This window comes from Mesoplodon bidens, assembly GCF_964165515.1.
Source record: "Mesoplodon bidens genome assembly, chromosome: 7".
Classification (NCBI taxonomy): domain Eukaryota; kingdom Metazoa; phylum Chordata; class Mammalia; order Artiodactyla; family Ziphiidae; genus Mesoplodon; species Mesoplodon bidens.
This window is the reverse complement of record NC_138164.1, coordinates 104,010,574-104,027,848: the sequence shown is the minus strand read 5'-3', so window position 1 is coordinate 104,027,848 and position 17,275 is coordinate 104,010,574. Positions and strand designations below refer to the sequence as shown.

Genomic DNA, 17,275 nt, shown 5'->3' with positions numbered 1-17,275 from the left:
GAACTATACTAGGAGGGAGAGAGTTTGCTCTGACTTTTGGGTAGGAACCCTTGCTTACACCCTTGGAGTCTATTGCAAAGAAGCAGTCAAGTTGACTCCTTTTAATTTATTCAAGAAGTTAGTAATCGGGCTTCCCTGGTGGCGCAGTGGTTGAGAGTCCGCCTGCCAATTCAGGGGACACGGGTTCGTGCCCTGGTCCGGGAAGGTCCCACATGCCACGGAGCGGCTGGGCCCGTGAGCCATGGCCGCTGAGCCTGCGCGTCAGGAGCCTGTGCTCCGCAGTGGGAGAGGCCACAACAGTGAGAGGCCCGTGTACCGCAAAAAAAAAAAAAAAAAGAAGTTAGTAATCACTTCTGTGGAAAAAATATACTATGTATTGTATAGAAAAATGTATAGAATATCAAAAGAACCTTAAAATCTAGCTATAGCAAAGAAAAAAAGTACTTTACAAAGATGGACAACCTCAACCCAAAACATTCACATGCATGAATGAACACACATGTATGCAAAGAAAAGAATGATTGAATTAAATGGGGTCAGCAGAACAACAGCAAATATTGAAGACGTGGGTAATTTAGGAAGATCTCAGAGATGACTTATGGCTGATGTCTCTTTCATACAATAAGTGTGTGAGGGGTGTACGTTCTAGTTAGAATTGCTTGCTTCAACATAAGTGCTAGATATACCTGCCTCGTACCTCCTGTGTGTTCCTGGACAGGAACTAAAAGATCAACTAAAAGTTCCTTTTCTCCAAGCTGAAAAATCTGAATAAAAATTATGACTGCTGATTTTATAAACTGTGAAATACACAGTTTTAAAAATTAAATAACATCCCATAATGCTGAGTAGTCAGCTCATCAATTTTATTTGTAAGAAAAAAGCCTAAATGTGCAGAATGTCAAGTCAAACAAGACTTTGGAAATACCACAAGAAAACCATCGTATTTGAAAATTAACTGTATTTGTCTCCAAAACTATTTCAGATGGCTTACAAAATATTTACAAGGACAATAGAATTAATTTTGAATTGAGAATAATGAAAAACAGAATTGAGAGGTGAGGAGAATAGCACGTCAGTTGAAAACATGAAATTGTTGTCACAGTTGAACATAAATTCAGATTTTGCATTTTGAGTGTTCAGATGAAGAGCAAAATTATAATCACATGTCTTCAGAACCAAATACATAGCAGAATAAACAGACTGCAGGGATGTTTTTTCTTATAGATAGATTTAATAATAAAGAAAAATATACTTCACTGTACTTTTAGAGCACCTGGCATTATAGGTTTGGTTTTTATAGGGAAATGAAAATCAGAAGGCATATCATCCTGTTTATACACAAGAAAGCAAGAGCCAATGAAAGTGAAATAATGGCACCTCTGAATGAATCATTCCCACAGATGCAATATGAAGAAATGAAAGCAGAAGACAAGGTTTCCACAGTGATGCAATTTGTACTTCTGGCATTTTCTGACCTTCCGAACCCCCAAGGATTACTCTTTGGGGTGTTCTCCATCATTATCTTAACCAGAAATAGCCTCATAATAGTAATAACTAGGCTTGACCTTGCACTACAGAAAACCATGTATTTTTTCCTGGCAAATTTTTCCTCCTTGGAAATGTGTTACGTGTCTGTCACTCTCCCTAGGATTCTGGTGAACCTTTGGACTCAGGATAGAAGCATTTCTGTGCTGGACTGTGCCACCCAAATGTCTTTCTTCCTTATGCTGGAAACCACTGAAGGTTTCCTCCTGGCCGTGATGGCCTACGACCACTCTGTGGCCATTTGTAAGCCTCTGCACTATCCCCTAGTCATGAACCAAAAGATGTGTATCCAGCTGGCTGTTGGCTCCTGGATCAGTGGAATCCCAGTGCAGATAGGGCAAACATCAGATTTTCTCTCTGCATTTCTGTAATTCTAACCAAATTAACCACTTCTTCTGTGACATACCCCCCATTCGGAAGCTGGCTTGTGGAGACACTTCTGTGCATGAGCTGTCAGTCTATGTAGTAGCTCTGTTGTTTGTTGCCGGCCCTTTTATGTTGATACTTGCCTCCTACAGCAAAATCATTTGCACTATGCTGAGGTTGCCAACAGCCAGAGGAAGAGCCAAAGCCTTCTCCACATGTTCTTCTCACCTGCTGGTTGTGCTTTTATTCTTTGGATCTGCTACCATTACCTACTTAAGGCCCAAATCCAGTCATTCTGCAGGAACTGACAAACTGCTCTCTCTGTTCTACACCATAGCGCTTCCCATGTTCAATCCCATGATATACAGTCTTCGGAACAAGGATGTGATTGCTGCACTGAGAAAATTAGTACTTAAAAAGTAGTATGAGGGGGGGCTTCCCTGGTGGCGCAGTGGTTGAGAGTCCGCCTGCCGATGCACGGGACGCGGGTTCGTGCCCCGGTCCGGGAGGATCCCACATGCCGCGGAGCCGCTGGGCCCGTGAGCCATGGCCGCCGAGCCTGCGCGTCTGGAGCCTGTGCTCCGCAACGGGAGAGGCTACAGCAGCGAGAGGCCCGCGTACCGCAAAAAAAAAAAAAAAAAAGTAGTATGAGGAGTTTATTTATAAATGTTTTAACTGTTTGCCAGTTATCAGAGAAACTTTTTAAATCTCTGCATTCCCCCATCAAGAAGTTAACCACTTCTAGTTTATACTGTACTTTTTGATACTTTTTAAATGCTTACCCGCAATTTACTGTGCTTAAATACGTATGAGTCACAGTATCTTCTACACGTTATGCCTAAAGAATAATCCTGTCTTATGAATAAAAGACTAATGTGCATCACATGTTTCATAAAAAATTCCATCTGTTAAGATTTTTGGTTTGAATATACTGAAAAATATGCAAGATTAGTTACCTAAATAATTGTTTATATCTCCACACTTGTATTTTTGGCATTCTTTGATTCTATAGCAAGGAAGGTGGCTCATAGCAGTTAAATAATGAATGTTTGAAGGAGCGATGGAACGAGCAAAAGGACAAAGGAATATTGCCATGCCCTACCCAGAATCCCGGCAAAATCTAGAGATTTCAGGGAACCAATAACTTTGGGAGCATATTTATTTACCCACTATACACTCATGTGAAATTATTCCAATCATAATACCAAGAGACAAACTTTCATGCATTTAGTTTTCTTTATAAATGCATGTTATACCAGAATCTTCCTACTTGTCTCAACCCATTTACTTTGCATATGTTTCTATGTTCAACTTTGCAGTTTTGGCCCCAAAGTAATTTACCTTGAATTATTTCATCTTTTTCACCACTGCCCTCCAAACAGCTAATCGTATGCCAATTTATATATTTAAAATGAAATATCTATTAATTTTAAAATGTAGAAAAGTGTTAGGTTATTTTTAGAATTACCCAACTTACACAGTTGCATTGCATTAGTGTACCTTGCCTAATCTTCCATATCTTTAACCCCTTTGTACAGGGTTTGAAAATTTTAAACCATTGAACTGATGTTATCAAGGAAAGTAAGCATCTATCAGTAGAATCATTAATGACCATCCTCCCAATTTCATTCTCAAATGAGCAACTCACATTAAGATACTTGGTACATCTGTCTCTGAGAACTTCTGCTGAAGTTCTTTGGACAATTATGCCATTCTGTAGTTTTAGTTATAATTGTGCCCATATGTATAAGACAATGCTAGCTCCTGTTCTATAGGGAGTTATATTTTACTTTTTTAACCCATTTGTATCCTCTACCATCTAACATGAGGTAATACATTTATTTGTTTATTTTATTCACGAACTATATATGTGTATATCCCTTCTCATTTAATGTTTTATATAAGAATTTTATACACAGTCAGTAATGGAGACCAGGATGATGATGATATACTGTTGACAAAGATGATGATTATGATGGAGGCATCAGTGGTGGTAGTTTTTGTTTCTGAAAATTAGTAAAGCAGGTGTCATAAAATCATGGGAACAGTGCTGCCCCAGGAGTTCGGGTCACTGATTTTTAATCTTCTCTTTACCAAACTAAGATGGTAAGAACATACTGTTTCCTATTAACTCCCAGGATTATTACAAGGCTCACTTATCCACCTAGCATGGAAAGTCATTTGGAAAAGCTTAAAGTACCAAAAATGGAGGTGTTGGTTGTATTTAGGTATAATCCCTAATCAAATCACTACATCTGCTGTATTTTATATTCAAATTTATGGAGATAATCGTAGTACTGCTATTTTTGAGGAAAGGGACATTCCACATGTCAACTACCTAGGGAAGAAAACCTATGTGTTTATGCACTGGAATTATTTCCTTTTATTAATGTATATGTTGAGTTTTTTTCTTAAATGTGCTAGTCAAACATTCACTCACCTAAACCGTGAATATGGAACACAGCTAAATTTTCATTAATATTCAAATAAAATGTTAATTAGCCTTTTTATCATTTTAAATTCAGGGCCAATGAACAAGTATAGGTTTATGAGTTCCTTCATACTTTTACAAAATTCCTTGAGACCTTTGCATTTTCTCTTTTTAGTTCTCTACCCCTTGTCTTCCAAATCTGTTAATTCACAATGAGACAGCCTATAGAAATCACTTTTTGGAGATATAATTATTTATATACTATCCATTTCCAGGTACAATAATTGAGCCTGACTGGAAAGAAATTTATTACATAGTATATAAAAAGAGTCATGTGGGAATTCCCTCGCAGTCCAGTGGTTAGCACCTGGCACTTTCACTGCAGGGGCCCGGGTTCAATCCATGGTCAGGGAACTAAGGTCCCGGGAGCCTTGCATCACAACCAAAGACAAAAGTCATGTGACTTTACATATAATTACTTGACTAACCCATGATTGCTACCTAGGGCTCCATTTATTTCTTGAAGTAAAGAGCAAGAAATTATTCTCACGTATCTTGCTTTTTTGTACTTTTCAATTATATCAGTTTTCTGAATAGTAGCATTTACTGACCTCTGGCCACCAAATATGTGGGTGATCCAATATATAACTTGCTGAACTATTTGCTGAAGACTTAGATTCTCTGTTATGCTAAAACAGTGGCTTCAATAGTTATATCATTATAAATATATATTTAATGAGAAAGGAAACATGTACATTTCTGTATGGATTCATTTTGGATGAGCGTTGTTATATGTTGGCGATTGCTTCTTCACAAGGGCATTTTACACATTGTCTCCTTAGCAATAGTAATACTTTAGACATAATGTCCCTCTAAAAAATACTGGTGAGGGCTTCCCTGGTGGCACGGTAGTTGAGAGTCCGCCTGCCGATGCAGGGGACACAGGTTAGTACCCCGGTCCGGGAGGATCCCACATGCCGCGGAGCGGCTGGGCCCGTGAGCCATGGCCGCTGGGCCTGCACGTCCGGAGCCTGTGCTCCGCAACGGGAGAGGCCACAGTGGTGAGAGGCCTGCGTACTGCAAAAAAAAAAAAAAAAATACTGGTGAAAACTAAGCATTATTGCTCATAAGAATGTAGTAACAATTATAATTTACAAAAGCTTCTTTCACCAAAGAAATTTTATGACATGTGAGGAATATGTGTCCTTAGACAAAAGATTTTAACATGGTGACTTGAAGCCATAAATGCGGCCTGTGTTCTCTGAACTACAATTCTCAACAATTTCTATACCTTGATTGTCCTAATATATCAGTCTCTTCCAAGAGTGTAGTAAATTTTAGTAATAAAATTTAAAGTTGTGATAAATCTATTCACATTTCTTTCTAGTCTCCTTACTCTCTGGCTCCTTGGAAGAGAGCCACATTAAATGGAGTTGACGAGGAAAGCTCGTTCTTAAGAGGATAAAAAGTATTTAGACTAAAAAGTGAAAATAATCACTGCTTTAGATGCACAATTATATATATATATATATATATATATATATATATATAATTTACATTACATTATATAATTTAGTGCTATTTTAACATTTTAGTAAATTTGCTTTTAGTGACTAGACTTATTCTACAACCATACCACTCAAATGCTAAGACTAGTTGAAACCATTTCCCTGTTCACGTTGAATGGCTTTTTTTTGCTAGTGTAAAGAAGTAGTTGAATATTTGTCATTATGACTTGGTTCCTAATTTCATAGGAATATATTTACTAATATTGGACTGAGCACTAACATATCCTGGAGCCTATTAACTTCATCACAGGACCTTTCATGTTTTTGTATTTCAAGCTATATGTCAGTGAGTTTAGCATGGAGATCAGCATGGTATAAAAATAGACCCTGGGGCTTCCCTGGTGGCACAGTGGTTGAGAGTCCGCCTGCCGATGCAGGGGACACGGGTTCGTGCCCCGGTCCGGGAAGATCCCAAATGCCGCGGAGGAGCTGGGCCCGTGAACCATGGCCGCTGGGCCTGCGCGTCCGGAGCCTGTGCTCTGCAACGGGAGAGGCCACAACAGTGAGCGGCCCACGTACTGCAAAATATATATATATATATACACATACTACAAAGCCCTGCTTGATTATGTTTCTCTTCTTTCTGACTTCCCAACATGCAACTCTTCACCTGACTCACTCTTGTAGAAACTTTGCAGAGATTTACACCATTAAAGAAATTAATAGAGAGTATACTAAGACCACAAATATTATGAAAATGTTATTTCTCTAATTTAAATGTTTCATATTTTAAAAGTATGCTTGTTATAAAGTTTGTGAAAGTATCAAAATTTCATAATTAAAATTGTTTTATTTAAATCAGAATTAAAATTAGTTTAATTCTTATTCAGATTGTTGCCAATGGAAGATAGGAGAAATAAGGAGTTCATTTTAAGGGGCCTCTGATGACTTGGTACACAACTGGAGATGAGTCTACGCTGGCTGAATTTTATCCAAAATAAAAATGTTTGTTTAGATTCTTGCTACTCAGAGTCTGGTCCAATGGCCAGTAACACCAGCATTACTTGGAAGTCTATTAGAAATGCAGAATCTTGGGCCCTACCACAGGCCACTGCACCAATATCTGCATTGTACATGTTGGGCTGCACCCTGCACGCCTACGAGGCCTGCACTTGCCCAGCTCTAAGACTGAAGGAAGAGCACAGAGTCAGCAACAGAGACATCAGTGGTTTAATGAATGGGGGATCTTAATGTCTGAAGCAAGGTCTTGGAGCAACACCCCATGGTGTGCAGTGGCTGGGGGCAGGACATGGTGGTCTTTGCTCCCAGGGGGAAAGGGAAGATTGCCAGTTATAGGGGGAATTACGTCAGGTTGGCTCATTAGTTACCAAGAAAACTAGCAGAGGGTCATGTCCCTCACCACCCCTTTGATAAGAACAGTCACTAGCTGGGGCCTGAGACAAGTAGGTAGGAAGGCCAGTCATGTGCATAGCGTGTAGGGGAAGCGGGCACTGGTTGGGCAGGGGATGGACAGAGAGCAAGAGAACAGCCATCTTGAGTGACCTGACCATACAATACAGCACCCCCAGACGATTTGTATGAGTAATAAAGTATGAAAATCACTGGTTTTGATTACTTTTGGTTTGATGGAAATTTTGGTGATTTGGCAAAATAAAAATACAAGAACATACTCAAGCGTTTTCCCCTGCCTTTTTCTATGTTGTCATTTATCACTTTTTCCCTCTTTTATTCACAAATTCAAGTCCAGAGAGGATTCATCTTTTCTCCATATACAAGTGAATGTACCACGAAGTATGCAATAAAATGATTCATTCCGAAGGGTAATGATTGATAATACTTACTTTGTCATAAGTGTGTTGGAAAAGGGCCTGTATATGTGTGTTGCATCCCAATAACAAGATATTACACACACGTGCACACACACAAACACAGAAATATTAAATCCTCCCTGATGGAATTAAAACTGACAATTTTCATTTCATTACCCAGAGTGAAGAACAGTCCTTGAGAAGAATTATTTGGAAAATGCACAATAGAGTATATTAGTAACTGGCCAGAATATTATGTTAGCCATGTGGGACCCCTGGTTTATAACTGAGGAAAATTAAAAGGAAAATGTTTGGTTTCTTTATGTTTCATAGTTGCCTACCTACCCACACCTACCCTACCTATCCAGTTTTGGTGGCATACCTTTATCGTATAAGGTGAAGTTAAATGTTTTATTTGAGACCAACACACTTATTCTGAACATGTGAATATTATTTAATCACTAAGGTGATATAGAGGAACAATATTGCACATCTGCATAGTGCATATCCTGGGGAATCTTATGTGCTACAAACCATGATCAGCGAGAGATAAACGGAGATAATATTTTGAATTTTTTTCTAACTCAATCACTCACTGGGCAAAGACCAGAAAATGAATAATCACTTTAGGATACATTTCAATCTAAAACAATTGCAGCAATACCATATTTGTCTGGCAGATGACTCTATACCATGCAGGTAAATGTGTAATTAACTAAAAATTAAACTTTAAAAACAAAACAATATTTATACAAACTATTTTTTTATTGACGTATAGTTGATTTATAATGTTGTCTTAGTGTCTGGTGCACAGCAAAGTGATTCAGTTATACATGTATATATTCTTTTTCATATTCTTTTCCATTATGATTTATTACAGGATATTGAATATAGTTTCCTGTGCTCTACAGTAGGACCTTGTTGTTTGTCCATCCTGTATGTAATACTTTGCTTCTACTAACCCCAAACTCCCAGCCCAACCCTCCCCCTCTCCTCCTCCAACTTGGCAACCACAAGTCTGTCCTCTATGTCTGTGAGTCTGTATACAAACTATTTTTGAAATGTTTTATGACATCCACTGCATTAGTAAATAGAATTTACAATATCAAGTTTAACACATCAGACTGTGAGACATGTGAGACTAGTAACAATTTTTCATTTTTGGTCTGGGTCCCTTGTTAATCCTTTGATATAAAATCAACACTTTTACTTGAAATTCAGTCATCATGTTTAATATCACTTCCTGTATTATAATAGAAGTACAGGAGGCCCTTAAGCAGAAAGGAGCAAAGAACTTGGCCTGATTTTAGAGACAATGCCTCCAGGCTCTCATTGCTAATTCTTTCATATCCACATTCTGAGTTAGCTACAGCTTTTCAGAATTCCTCTATAGCCCTGATATTCCTATTGCTTAAATGAAATGGAATAATGTTTTAAAAAATGATTTATTATACCAATGTATGAGTCAAGATTTTATGCTGATATTTACTGTTAAATAAGACTCCTAGTGTTGCTGCAGTAAATTACCACAGACTTAGTTGTTTAAAACAATGGAGATTTATTTCCTCGCAGTTCTCCAGACCGAGAAGCCTGAAATCGAGGTGCAGGAAGGCCATACTCCCTCTGAAGATGCTAGGGGAGAATCCTTCCTCACGTCGTCCAGATTCTGGTGGCTCCTGGATCCCCTGGTGGGCAGCAGTAAAACGACAATCTTCCCTGTGTGTCTCTGGGTGTCCTTTTCTGTCTCTTATAAGGACACACTCATTGGATTTAGGGTTCACTTTAATCTCATTTTGATTCTTACCTTAATTACATCTGCAGAGATCCTATTTCCAAATAAGGTTTCTGAGCTTCTGGGTGGACGTGGATATTTGGGGGACACCATTCACCCAACACAAATTATTTCACATTTGGTTTACAGCTATTTTATTAGACATTGAATAGAAACCAAAAGATCAGATAACTGGTTTATGACTCTAAATTGAAAAATCTAGTGAGTTGACTACATAATTTGAATCATCATCTCTACTAGAAGCATTGAACAACACTATGTAATAGATCAAATTTCTTTTGGTGACACAAATCTTCAACAAAATTGTATTCAGCGATTCATTAATTTCCTGACATTCTCTTTCACATCTTTGTTCCTGAGGCTGTAGATCAAAGGGTTCAGCATGGGATTCACCACTGTATAAAATACAGAACTTACTTTGACTATGAGCCATGAGTTTTTGGTGCTGGGTACACAATAAAGGAAAAGGACAGTCCCATGGAGAATGGTGAGGGCAGTCAGAATGGAAGCACACGTGGAGAAGGCTTTTTGGCGCCCACCAGCAGAAGGCATTTTTATGATAGTGACAAAAATGGACATATAAGTAGTGAGGATAATTACTTTGTTTGACAAAACAAAGCGCTTGGCTGATGTAGGGATCCAAACAGGAGACGAAGACAATGACAGAGTGCTCACAGACAAAATTATTTGTGATGTTATACCCATAGAAGGATAATGCCAGTAGAAAATAGGTGAGTGTCAAGGAAGAGACTACACCCCACGTGTAGGACCCAGCCACCAATGATGCACAGAGCTCTAGGGACATGACCGCTGTGTAGAGCAGAGGCTTACAAACTGCCACAAATCACTCATAGGCCATCACTGCCAAATGAATGTTTCTGCACTGCAACTATACAAGCCAGGAAGAATTGCATGATGTATCCTGGGAAAGAGATGGTTCTGTCTTGCACAACCAAGTTCTCCAAGAGTTTGGGTGGAAAAACTGGGAGAAATGAAGGGTGGGAGAAAGAGAGAGAGAGAGAGCTTTGGAAGTGGAATCTGATTCCAATGAACAAAATGTAGGGTTTATGTATGCGTCCATGGCCTTGGGGATTTAGACCACAGAGAATATTTACTGAACTATTTCTTTTTATGTCATGAACTCAGAAATTAGCTTGAATGTTTTTCTATGTGGCAATTTACAAGAAGGTAGTTTCTTCTAAATCACTGGACACAGCACCTCATCTAGCCTACCCCATGAATTTCTTTTTAAAAATTAATTACAGAAAAATATATGAACTGAATTAAAAAATATGGTGACTACAGTAAAACCCAAAGTGAAAGATAAATCAGCTAAAATGCAACTATTCAGAGATAACTGCTATTACATTTACTGTGTGATTTTTTTGTACTTTTCTGTGTATAAAGTGCATGTGTTTTGAGGTGTATAAACAACATAACTTGGATTCTGGTTTTATTGCTTAACATAAGTATTATTATTTTCAGAAACAGTGATGTACTTTATTGAAACTAAATTGTGTTTTCTTCTAAATATGGCCAATCCACACTTCCAAGCTTATATTAATACAGTTAAATAATATAATCTCTTAAAAGTGACAAATGCATTTTGGAAACGTGTTTAAGTCTCTAAAACCACTGGGTATCAACCAATCCACTGGTTCTGCTAAACCAAAATACCACCCAGTTAGATCCACTTGTGCTTTCCCTAGGCCCATGACAACCTGACTAACCCTTACCAGACTTTAAGGAAGCCATAGCACAAAAGAGGCAGTTTCTCACCAGGCATAGAATTATTTGTTGTACATAGCATGGCCTTGATCCAGAATCCCGCGGGTCTACATGGTTATTCTTTCAATGGGACAGGCTTGAGTTCTACAGTGCATCTTCTCCCCATCACTGACACCTGGACCAACTCTGGAGCCAATTTCTGCACCCAAATCACCTAAATCTAGCAAACTTCTTGTCTATTAATTTTCTTTGCTGCACAGCCAACTTAGAGGGTTAAACGCATACACATTTTTATATCAGTTTCTGCAGCATAGTAGTTTGGGCCTTGTATGGGAAGAAGTGTTTGCATAACTTCATAAGATAGTGCTAGACTGTTTTCAAAGTCATTTAACCTTTCACTCTCCTCTGAAATGCATAAACATTCAACTTGCTCCACATCTTCACCAATATTTGAAACTCGTTCATTTTAGCTATGCTAATGGGAGTGCAGAAGTATCTCATCATGATTTTAGTTTTAGTTTTAATGAGAATTTCATTGATGACTAATTATGCTTAGTATCTTTTCATGTGTTTACAGACGATTTGTATATTTTGTTTTGTCAAATGTCTGCTCAAATATTTCACCAACTCTTTAACTAGGTTATTTTTCTTCTTGTTTTGAGTATGAAGAGTTCTCTATATATTCTGCACACAAATCCTTTATCAAACATATATATTTCAAATATTTACTCACAATCTGTGGCTTATATTTTCATTTTATTAATGATAAGTTTATTAATAAGTTTTGAAAGATATTTTTTCTATTTTATGCTAAAATTTTTTAGTTTTAATTTTTATGTTTACATCTATGATCCATTTCATTTCGTTCATGGTAATGGTTGTATATGTTATGAACTAAAAGTAAAGACTCATTTATCCATATGGATAGCCAGTTATCTCAACATTGTTTGTTGAAAATTATCATTTCTCTATTGAATTATAATGGCATGTTTTTTGAAATTTAAATGGCCAGAGTTCCTTGAGTCCATTTTAGGACCCTCTTATTCTAATATCCCACTGCCTTGATTACACACACACAAAAAAAACTTTTGGAATAAAATAGGGATATTAATTTAGGGAAAGCAGAACAATACTTTAGTTAATTTTGTTTGCTAGTCAGCAGGCTATATGTTTCATGAATAAAATTTAACTTCCACCATTTATTATACAATGATTAGCAAAGGATTCATTACAAGCTACAGTAAACTGAAACATTTGTTAAAGCAATCTCTGGAGTATGAATTTCCCGATTACAATTCTAGGGACTCGTCTTAGACCCACTCATATCTGATGAGCTGGGAATCAGTTTTACTTTGGAAACACACATATAAAATTATACTGTATATGGTAAAGCATTTAAAAATAATTTACAAAACATTACAAAAGACAGTCAAATAATTTCTTTTCCAGTTTGGTTTACATGTTGTTTACAGCTATTTCACTAAATGTTAATGTATGCAACAATCAATAATCAACAATCAATAAAATGCTCTGCTGCCATAGGTATATTAATTAAAAGCCTGTTGATTAAAAGATTTGAATCAGGGCTTCCCTGGTGGCGCAGCGGTTTAGAGTCCGCCTGCCGATACGGGGGCGCGGGTTCGTGCCCCGGTCCGGGAGGATCCCACGTGCCGCAGAGCGGCTGGGCCCGTGAGCCATGGCCGCTGGGCCTGCGCGTCCGGAGCCTGTGCTCCGCGGCAGGAGAGGCCACAGCAGTGAGAGGCCCGCGTAACGCAAAAAAAAAAAAAAGATTTGAATCATCAATTGCACTACAAGAGCTGAACAATCTGTAGTGCAGTAAATCAGTTTTTCAGAAATAAAATAATGAATCTAAAAATACTATATGGAGTGATAAAGCAATTTTGCAAAAACTAATTTTCTGAATGTGTTTTTTACATCTTTGCTCCTCAGGCTGTAGATCAAGGCGTTCAGCATGGGAATCACCACTGTGTAAAACACAGAAGCCACTTTAACTGCAAGCCAAGAAGTTTTAGGATTAAGGATACAGTTAAGGAAAAGGATGGTTCCATGGAAAATGGTGATGGCTGTCAGTTGGGAGGCACAGGTGGAGAAGGTTTTCCGGTGCCCGCTTGAAGAAGGCATCCTCATAAAAGTGACAAAAATGAGTATATAGGACATCAGAATAGCCACCAGCCTGCTCACCGCATTGAATACAGCAATAATAAAACATAGCATCTGGCTGATATAGGGGTCTGAGCAGGAGACAGAAACAATTACAGAGTGGTCACAGATAAAATTATTTATGATGCTAGACTCAAAATATGATAATGAATGAGGAAAATATGTGAGTGTCAGGGAACACACTATACCCCATGAGTAAGACCCAGCCACCAACAGAGCACAAAGCTTCTGAGACATAGCAGTGCTATAGAGCAAGGGGTTACAGACTGCCACAAAACAGTCCTAGGCCATTGTTGCTAACATGAAAGTTTCTGTTACTCCAAATATGCAAGCAAAACAAAATTGCATAATGAAACCAGAGAAAGAGATGGTTCTCTCCTCCACAATCAAGTTCTCCAACAATTTAGGTGTCACTACAGTAGAATAACAGAAATTGACAAAGGACAAGTGACTAATGAAAAAGTACATGATCGTGTGGAGTTTTGAATTGATCTTGATGATTATCAAGATCATGCCCAAATTCCCCACCACAGTGACTGTGCAGATAGATGAGAAAACCAGGAAGAGTGGAACCTGGGGTTCTGGATATTCTGAAAAACCCAGGAGAATAAATGTGGGTATGATACTCTGATTTCCCTCTGATAACATCATGATTCCTGTTGAATAAGGAACCAAAAGTTATTCTCCCAAAGTAGAAATGAATAGAAAAGAGAAACAGAGAAGAAAGAAGCTTCATATGTCTCTGTAGAGTTGATATAGATTCCCCAGGGATGGTCCTCAAACCAGCAGCAGCAGGAGCACCTGAGAATGTGTTTAGGATGCAAATTCTCTAGCCCCATATCCAACTTCCTGAATCAAAACCTCTAGAATGGAGCCTGCAATCTGTGATTTAACCAGCCCTCCAGGTGATTTTTGATACATGCTAAATTATGACAACCACTAAAATAGACTCATCATCCTATTGTTTAAAATTTAGCCCTTGTTAGTATTTTTAATATAGAACTGAAATATAAATTTCGAGCACAAAAGAAATTGTAAAACAGAAGCAAGAGAGGTAAAACAGAAGCAGAGTACCTTGTTATGGCTCTAAGAAGTACGCTAAGGATCAAGGAGATCCCATGACCTGCAAATGGTGCCACATAAATCTTAGCATTAATTGTTTTTATATTTTTGATTTTTAGGCATAATAAAAATTAAGCACCTATAGCATTTATGAGTTGGAATAATCTTAAGTTGTAGCTAGTTTATACCTTCCTTAATTTTAGTGCTAAAATTTTATTACAGAATCTTATTCATAAAATGATCATATAGGAGCCATAAAAACCTCTATTAATGGTACACTGCCTCCTGGGGTAAGTGGGCCTTATTTATTGATATTTGCTTAACCTTTATTATTCTATTAATTAAAGTTAATTAATTAAATTATATTAATTGTTAATGTGCTTTTAGGTCATCTATTCTGAAATATATTTTAAAATTATAAATATATGATTAAATATAATATAAAATATAGTTTTTTGAGAAACAGAAGTATATTATATTCACCAATAATACTTTTATACAAAATATGTGCTAAGATACAATGAAAAGTACACATTTTCTCAACCAGTAAGAAGCAAGCTCTCTGTTATGATGAGGCAAACTTGGGGAAGATAGGGTCGTGAGAGCAGTAAGACCATAAAATGAATGACCCCAAGTTATAGACATAAAGCTGCAGCAAAATTAGATGGATGATCTGTCCTGTCTTCTTAGCTTTGTCTGGATCAAGTTTCAGGCTCCAGACTCAGCTCCATGAATGCCTACTTGACATGCACTACAAACAACCCTAGACATAAAACATGTGTGATCAGCATATTCTTTCCAATAGCCAGTGAGACTGGGCAGATACAATGCAAATATCCATTGTGGTTCAGACTAAATTAATAACAAAAGATACTCAGAAACTGACTTGGTGTTTAACTCTAGCAATTTCAAATGATTCGGAGAAAATCAGTGGATTAGGATTAGGTTTGTACTCAAATTGAAACTAGGCCTATGGAATTTCAGTATCAACAAATATGCTATGAATCTTTTGCAACTTCCCCATTGCTCACTGCTGCCAGTTTCTGTAATAAAAAATTTAATTATTAGACACACTTCATGCCCTGTTAGTGAAAATTAAAATGCCTCTGATCATAGAAAGGGGCCATCTATAGTTTTTAGAATAATCTATATGAGCTGGAGCTCCATCTTTTCCATGTAAATTGAAGGATACCAAAAGAGACATGAATTGACCTGAAACCAGAAGTTCTTGATGAATTTACTGAGGATTTCTTTCTATGATTAATGAACCTCATGTATATTTCTTCTCAGTAATCAAACATTCTTTAAGATATCAACAGGCTTTAGGATTGCAACGAAAGTGGTAGTATATTTCAATGAGTATGCCAATAAAATGGCATTTTATTTCCAGGACATAAGAAATATTAAAGAATACAAAGAGAAAACTAAAAGTTGAATTCACTGTCTAAATTCTGCCAAACTCTGGCTCTTGTATTTCCCTCCATGACAATGAAGTTATAAAGTACAGAGAATTATAATTGGAGTATTACTCAGTGGACCACAAACCATGTAATTAGTCGAAACACTGTCTCTTATGTCAATTGTGGTGGATGAATTTTCTTCTAACTCATTAAAGATAATTAAACCACTACATCTGTTCCATTAATTACTTTTTGATATTGAATTACTGAAATAATACATATTCACTGAAGTAAACATGACATGTAAAACTGGAAATAAGAAAAAAAAGAACAATCTAGAAGTAATTGTTATTAACTCCATTGCATTTCAAATCCAGCATTCAGGTTTAGAGTAGAGAAACTTGGCCAGCACTGCCTTAAGCAAAGAATAAAAGTGACACCTTCAGTGGTATAATGTGGATATCATCTACCCCTGATATGATGTGATGAGAAAGCTTCACACCTGTGATATTCTTTCCCCAAAACCTATAATCTCAGCTTGATATGAGAGAATCATTAGGTAAACCCATATTTGGAAACATTCTACAGGATACTGCACTGGTACTCCTTAGAACTGTCAAAGTCAAGAAAAACAAGAAAAGGATGAAAAACTGTTACAGACCAGGAGATATTGAGGAGATGAGACCTAAATCCAATGTGGTACTCTGGATTGCATCTCAGAAAGAAAAGAGGGTATTAATGGAAAAAAAAAAAACTGATGGGATCCAAATAAAATTTAAAATTTGGTGATCATAATGTGCTCTTATTTCTTTTTCTTTAATTTTATTTTACTGTGGTAAGAACACTTAACATGAGATCTAACCTCATAAGGTATTTTTAAGTGTACCATACAGTATTGTTGACTACAGATATAATTTTGTACAGTGCATCTGTGTTCATCTTGCTTAACTGAAACTTTGTGCCAATTGATTTGTAACTTCCCATTTCCTCCTCTACTAAACTCTGGCAGCTATTATTCCACTCTTTGATTCTATGAATTTGATTACATTAGATACATCATATAAGTGGAATCATGCAGTATTTGTCTTTCTCTGACTGGTCTATTTCCCTTAGCATCATGTCCTCAAGTTTCATCCATGTAGTCACATATTATACAATTTCCATCTTTTTAAGGCCAAATTATATTCCATTGTTTTTATATACCACATTTTTTTAAATCCAATCATCTGTCCATAGACATTTCAGTTGTTTCCCCATCTCGGCTACAGTGAATGGTTCTGCAATGAACATGGGGATGCTAATATCTCTTTGAAATCTTGATTTCAAATCTTTTGGATAATATCCAGAAGCAGGATTACTGGATTATATACAATTCAATTTTTAATTTTGTAAAGAACCTCCATACTGTTTTCCGTAGCAGCTGCACCATTTTG

At 37.1% G+C, this 17,275-nt stretch overlaps 1 protein-coding gene and 2 pseudogenes across 3 annotated transcripts; 1 reads left to right on the top strand and 2 right to left on the bottom strand.

Annotated features, from left to right (window-relative positions):
- The first annotated feature begins 1,400 nt into the window (after positions 1-1,400).
- LOC308619637 (olfactory receptor 10AG1-like) lies at positions 1,401-2,518 on the top strand (annotated as a pseudogene). The gene has a single exon. The product of its transcript is annotated as an olfactory receptor 10AG1-like (transcript).
- A 7,262-nt stretch (positions 2,519-9,780) lies between these two features.
- Positions 9,781-10,330, bottom strand: LOC308620828 (olfactory receptor 5D13-like; annotated as a pseudogene). The gene has a single exon. The product of its transcript is annotated as an olfactory receptor 5D13-like (transcript).
- A 2,747-nt stretch (positions 10,331-13,077) lies between these two features.
- On the bottom strand, positions 13,078-14,031 carry LOC308619634 (olfactory receptor 5D13-like; the record flags this gene model as incomplete). Its single annotated transcript, XM_081238651.1, is given in 2 exon segments — positions 13,078-13,662; positions 13,666-14,031. Coding segments are annotated over 2 exon segments (951 nt in total).
- Positions 14,032-17,275: the final 3,244 nt, after the last annotated feature.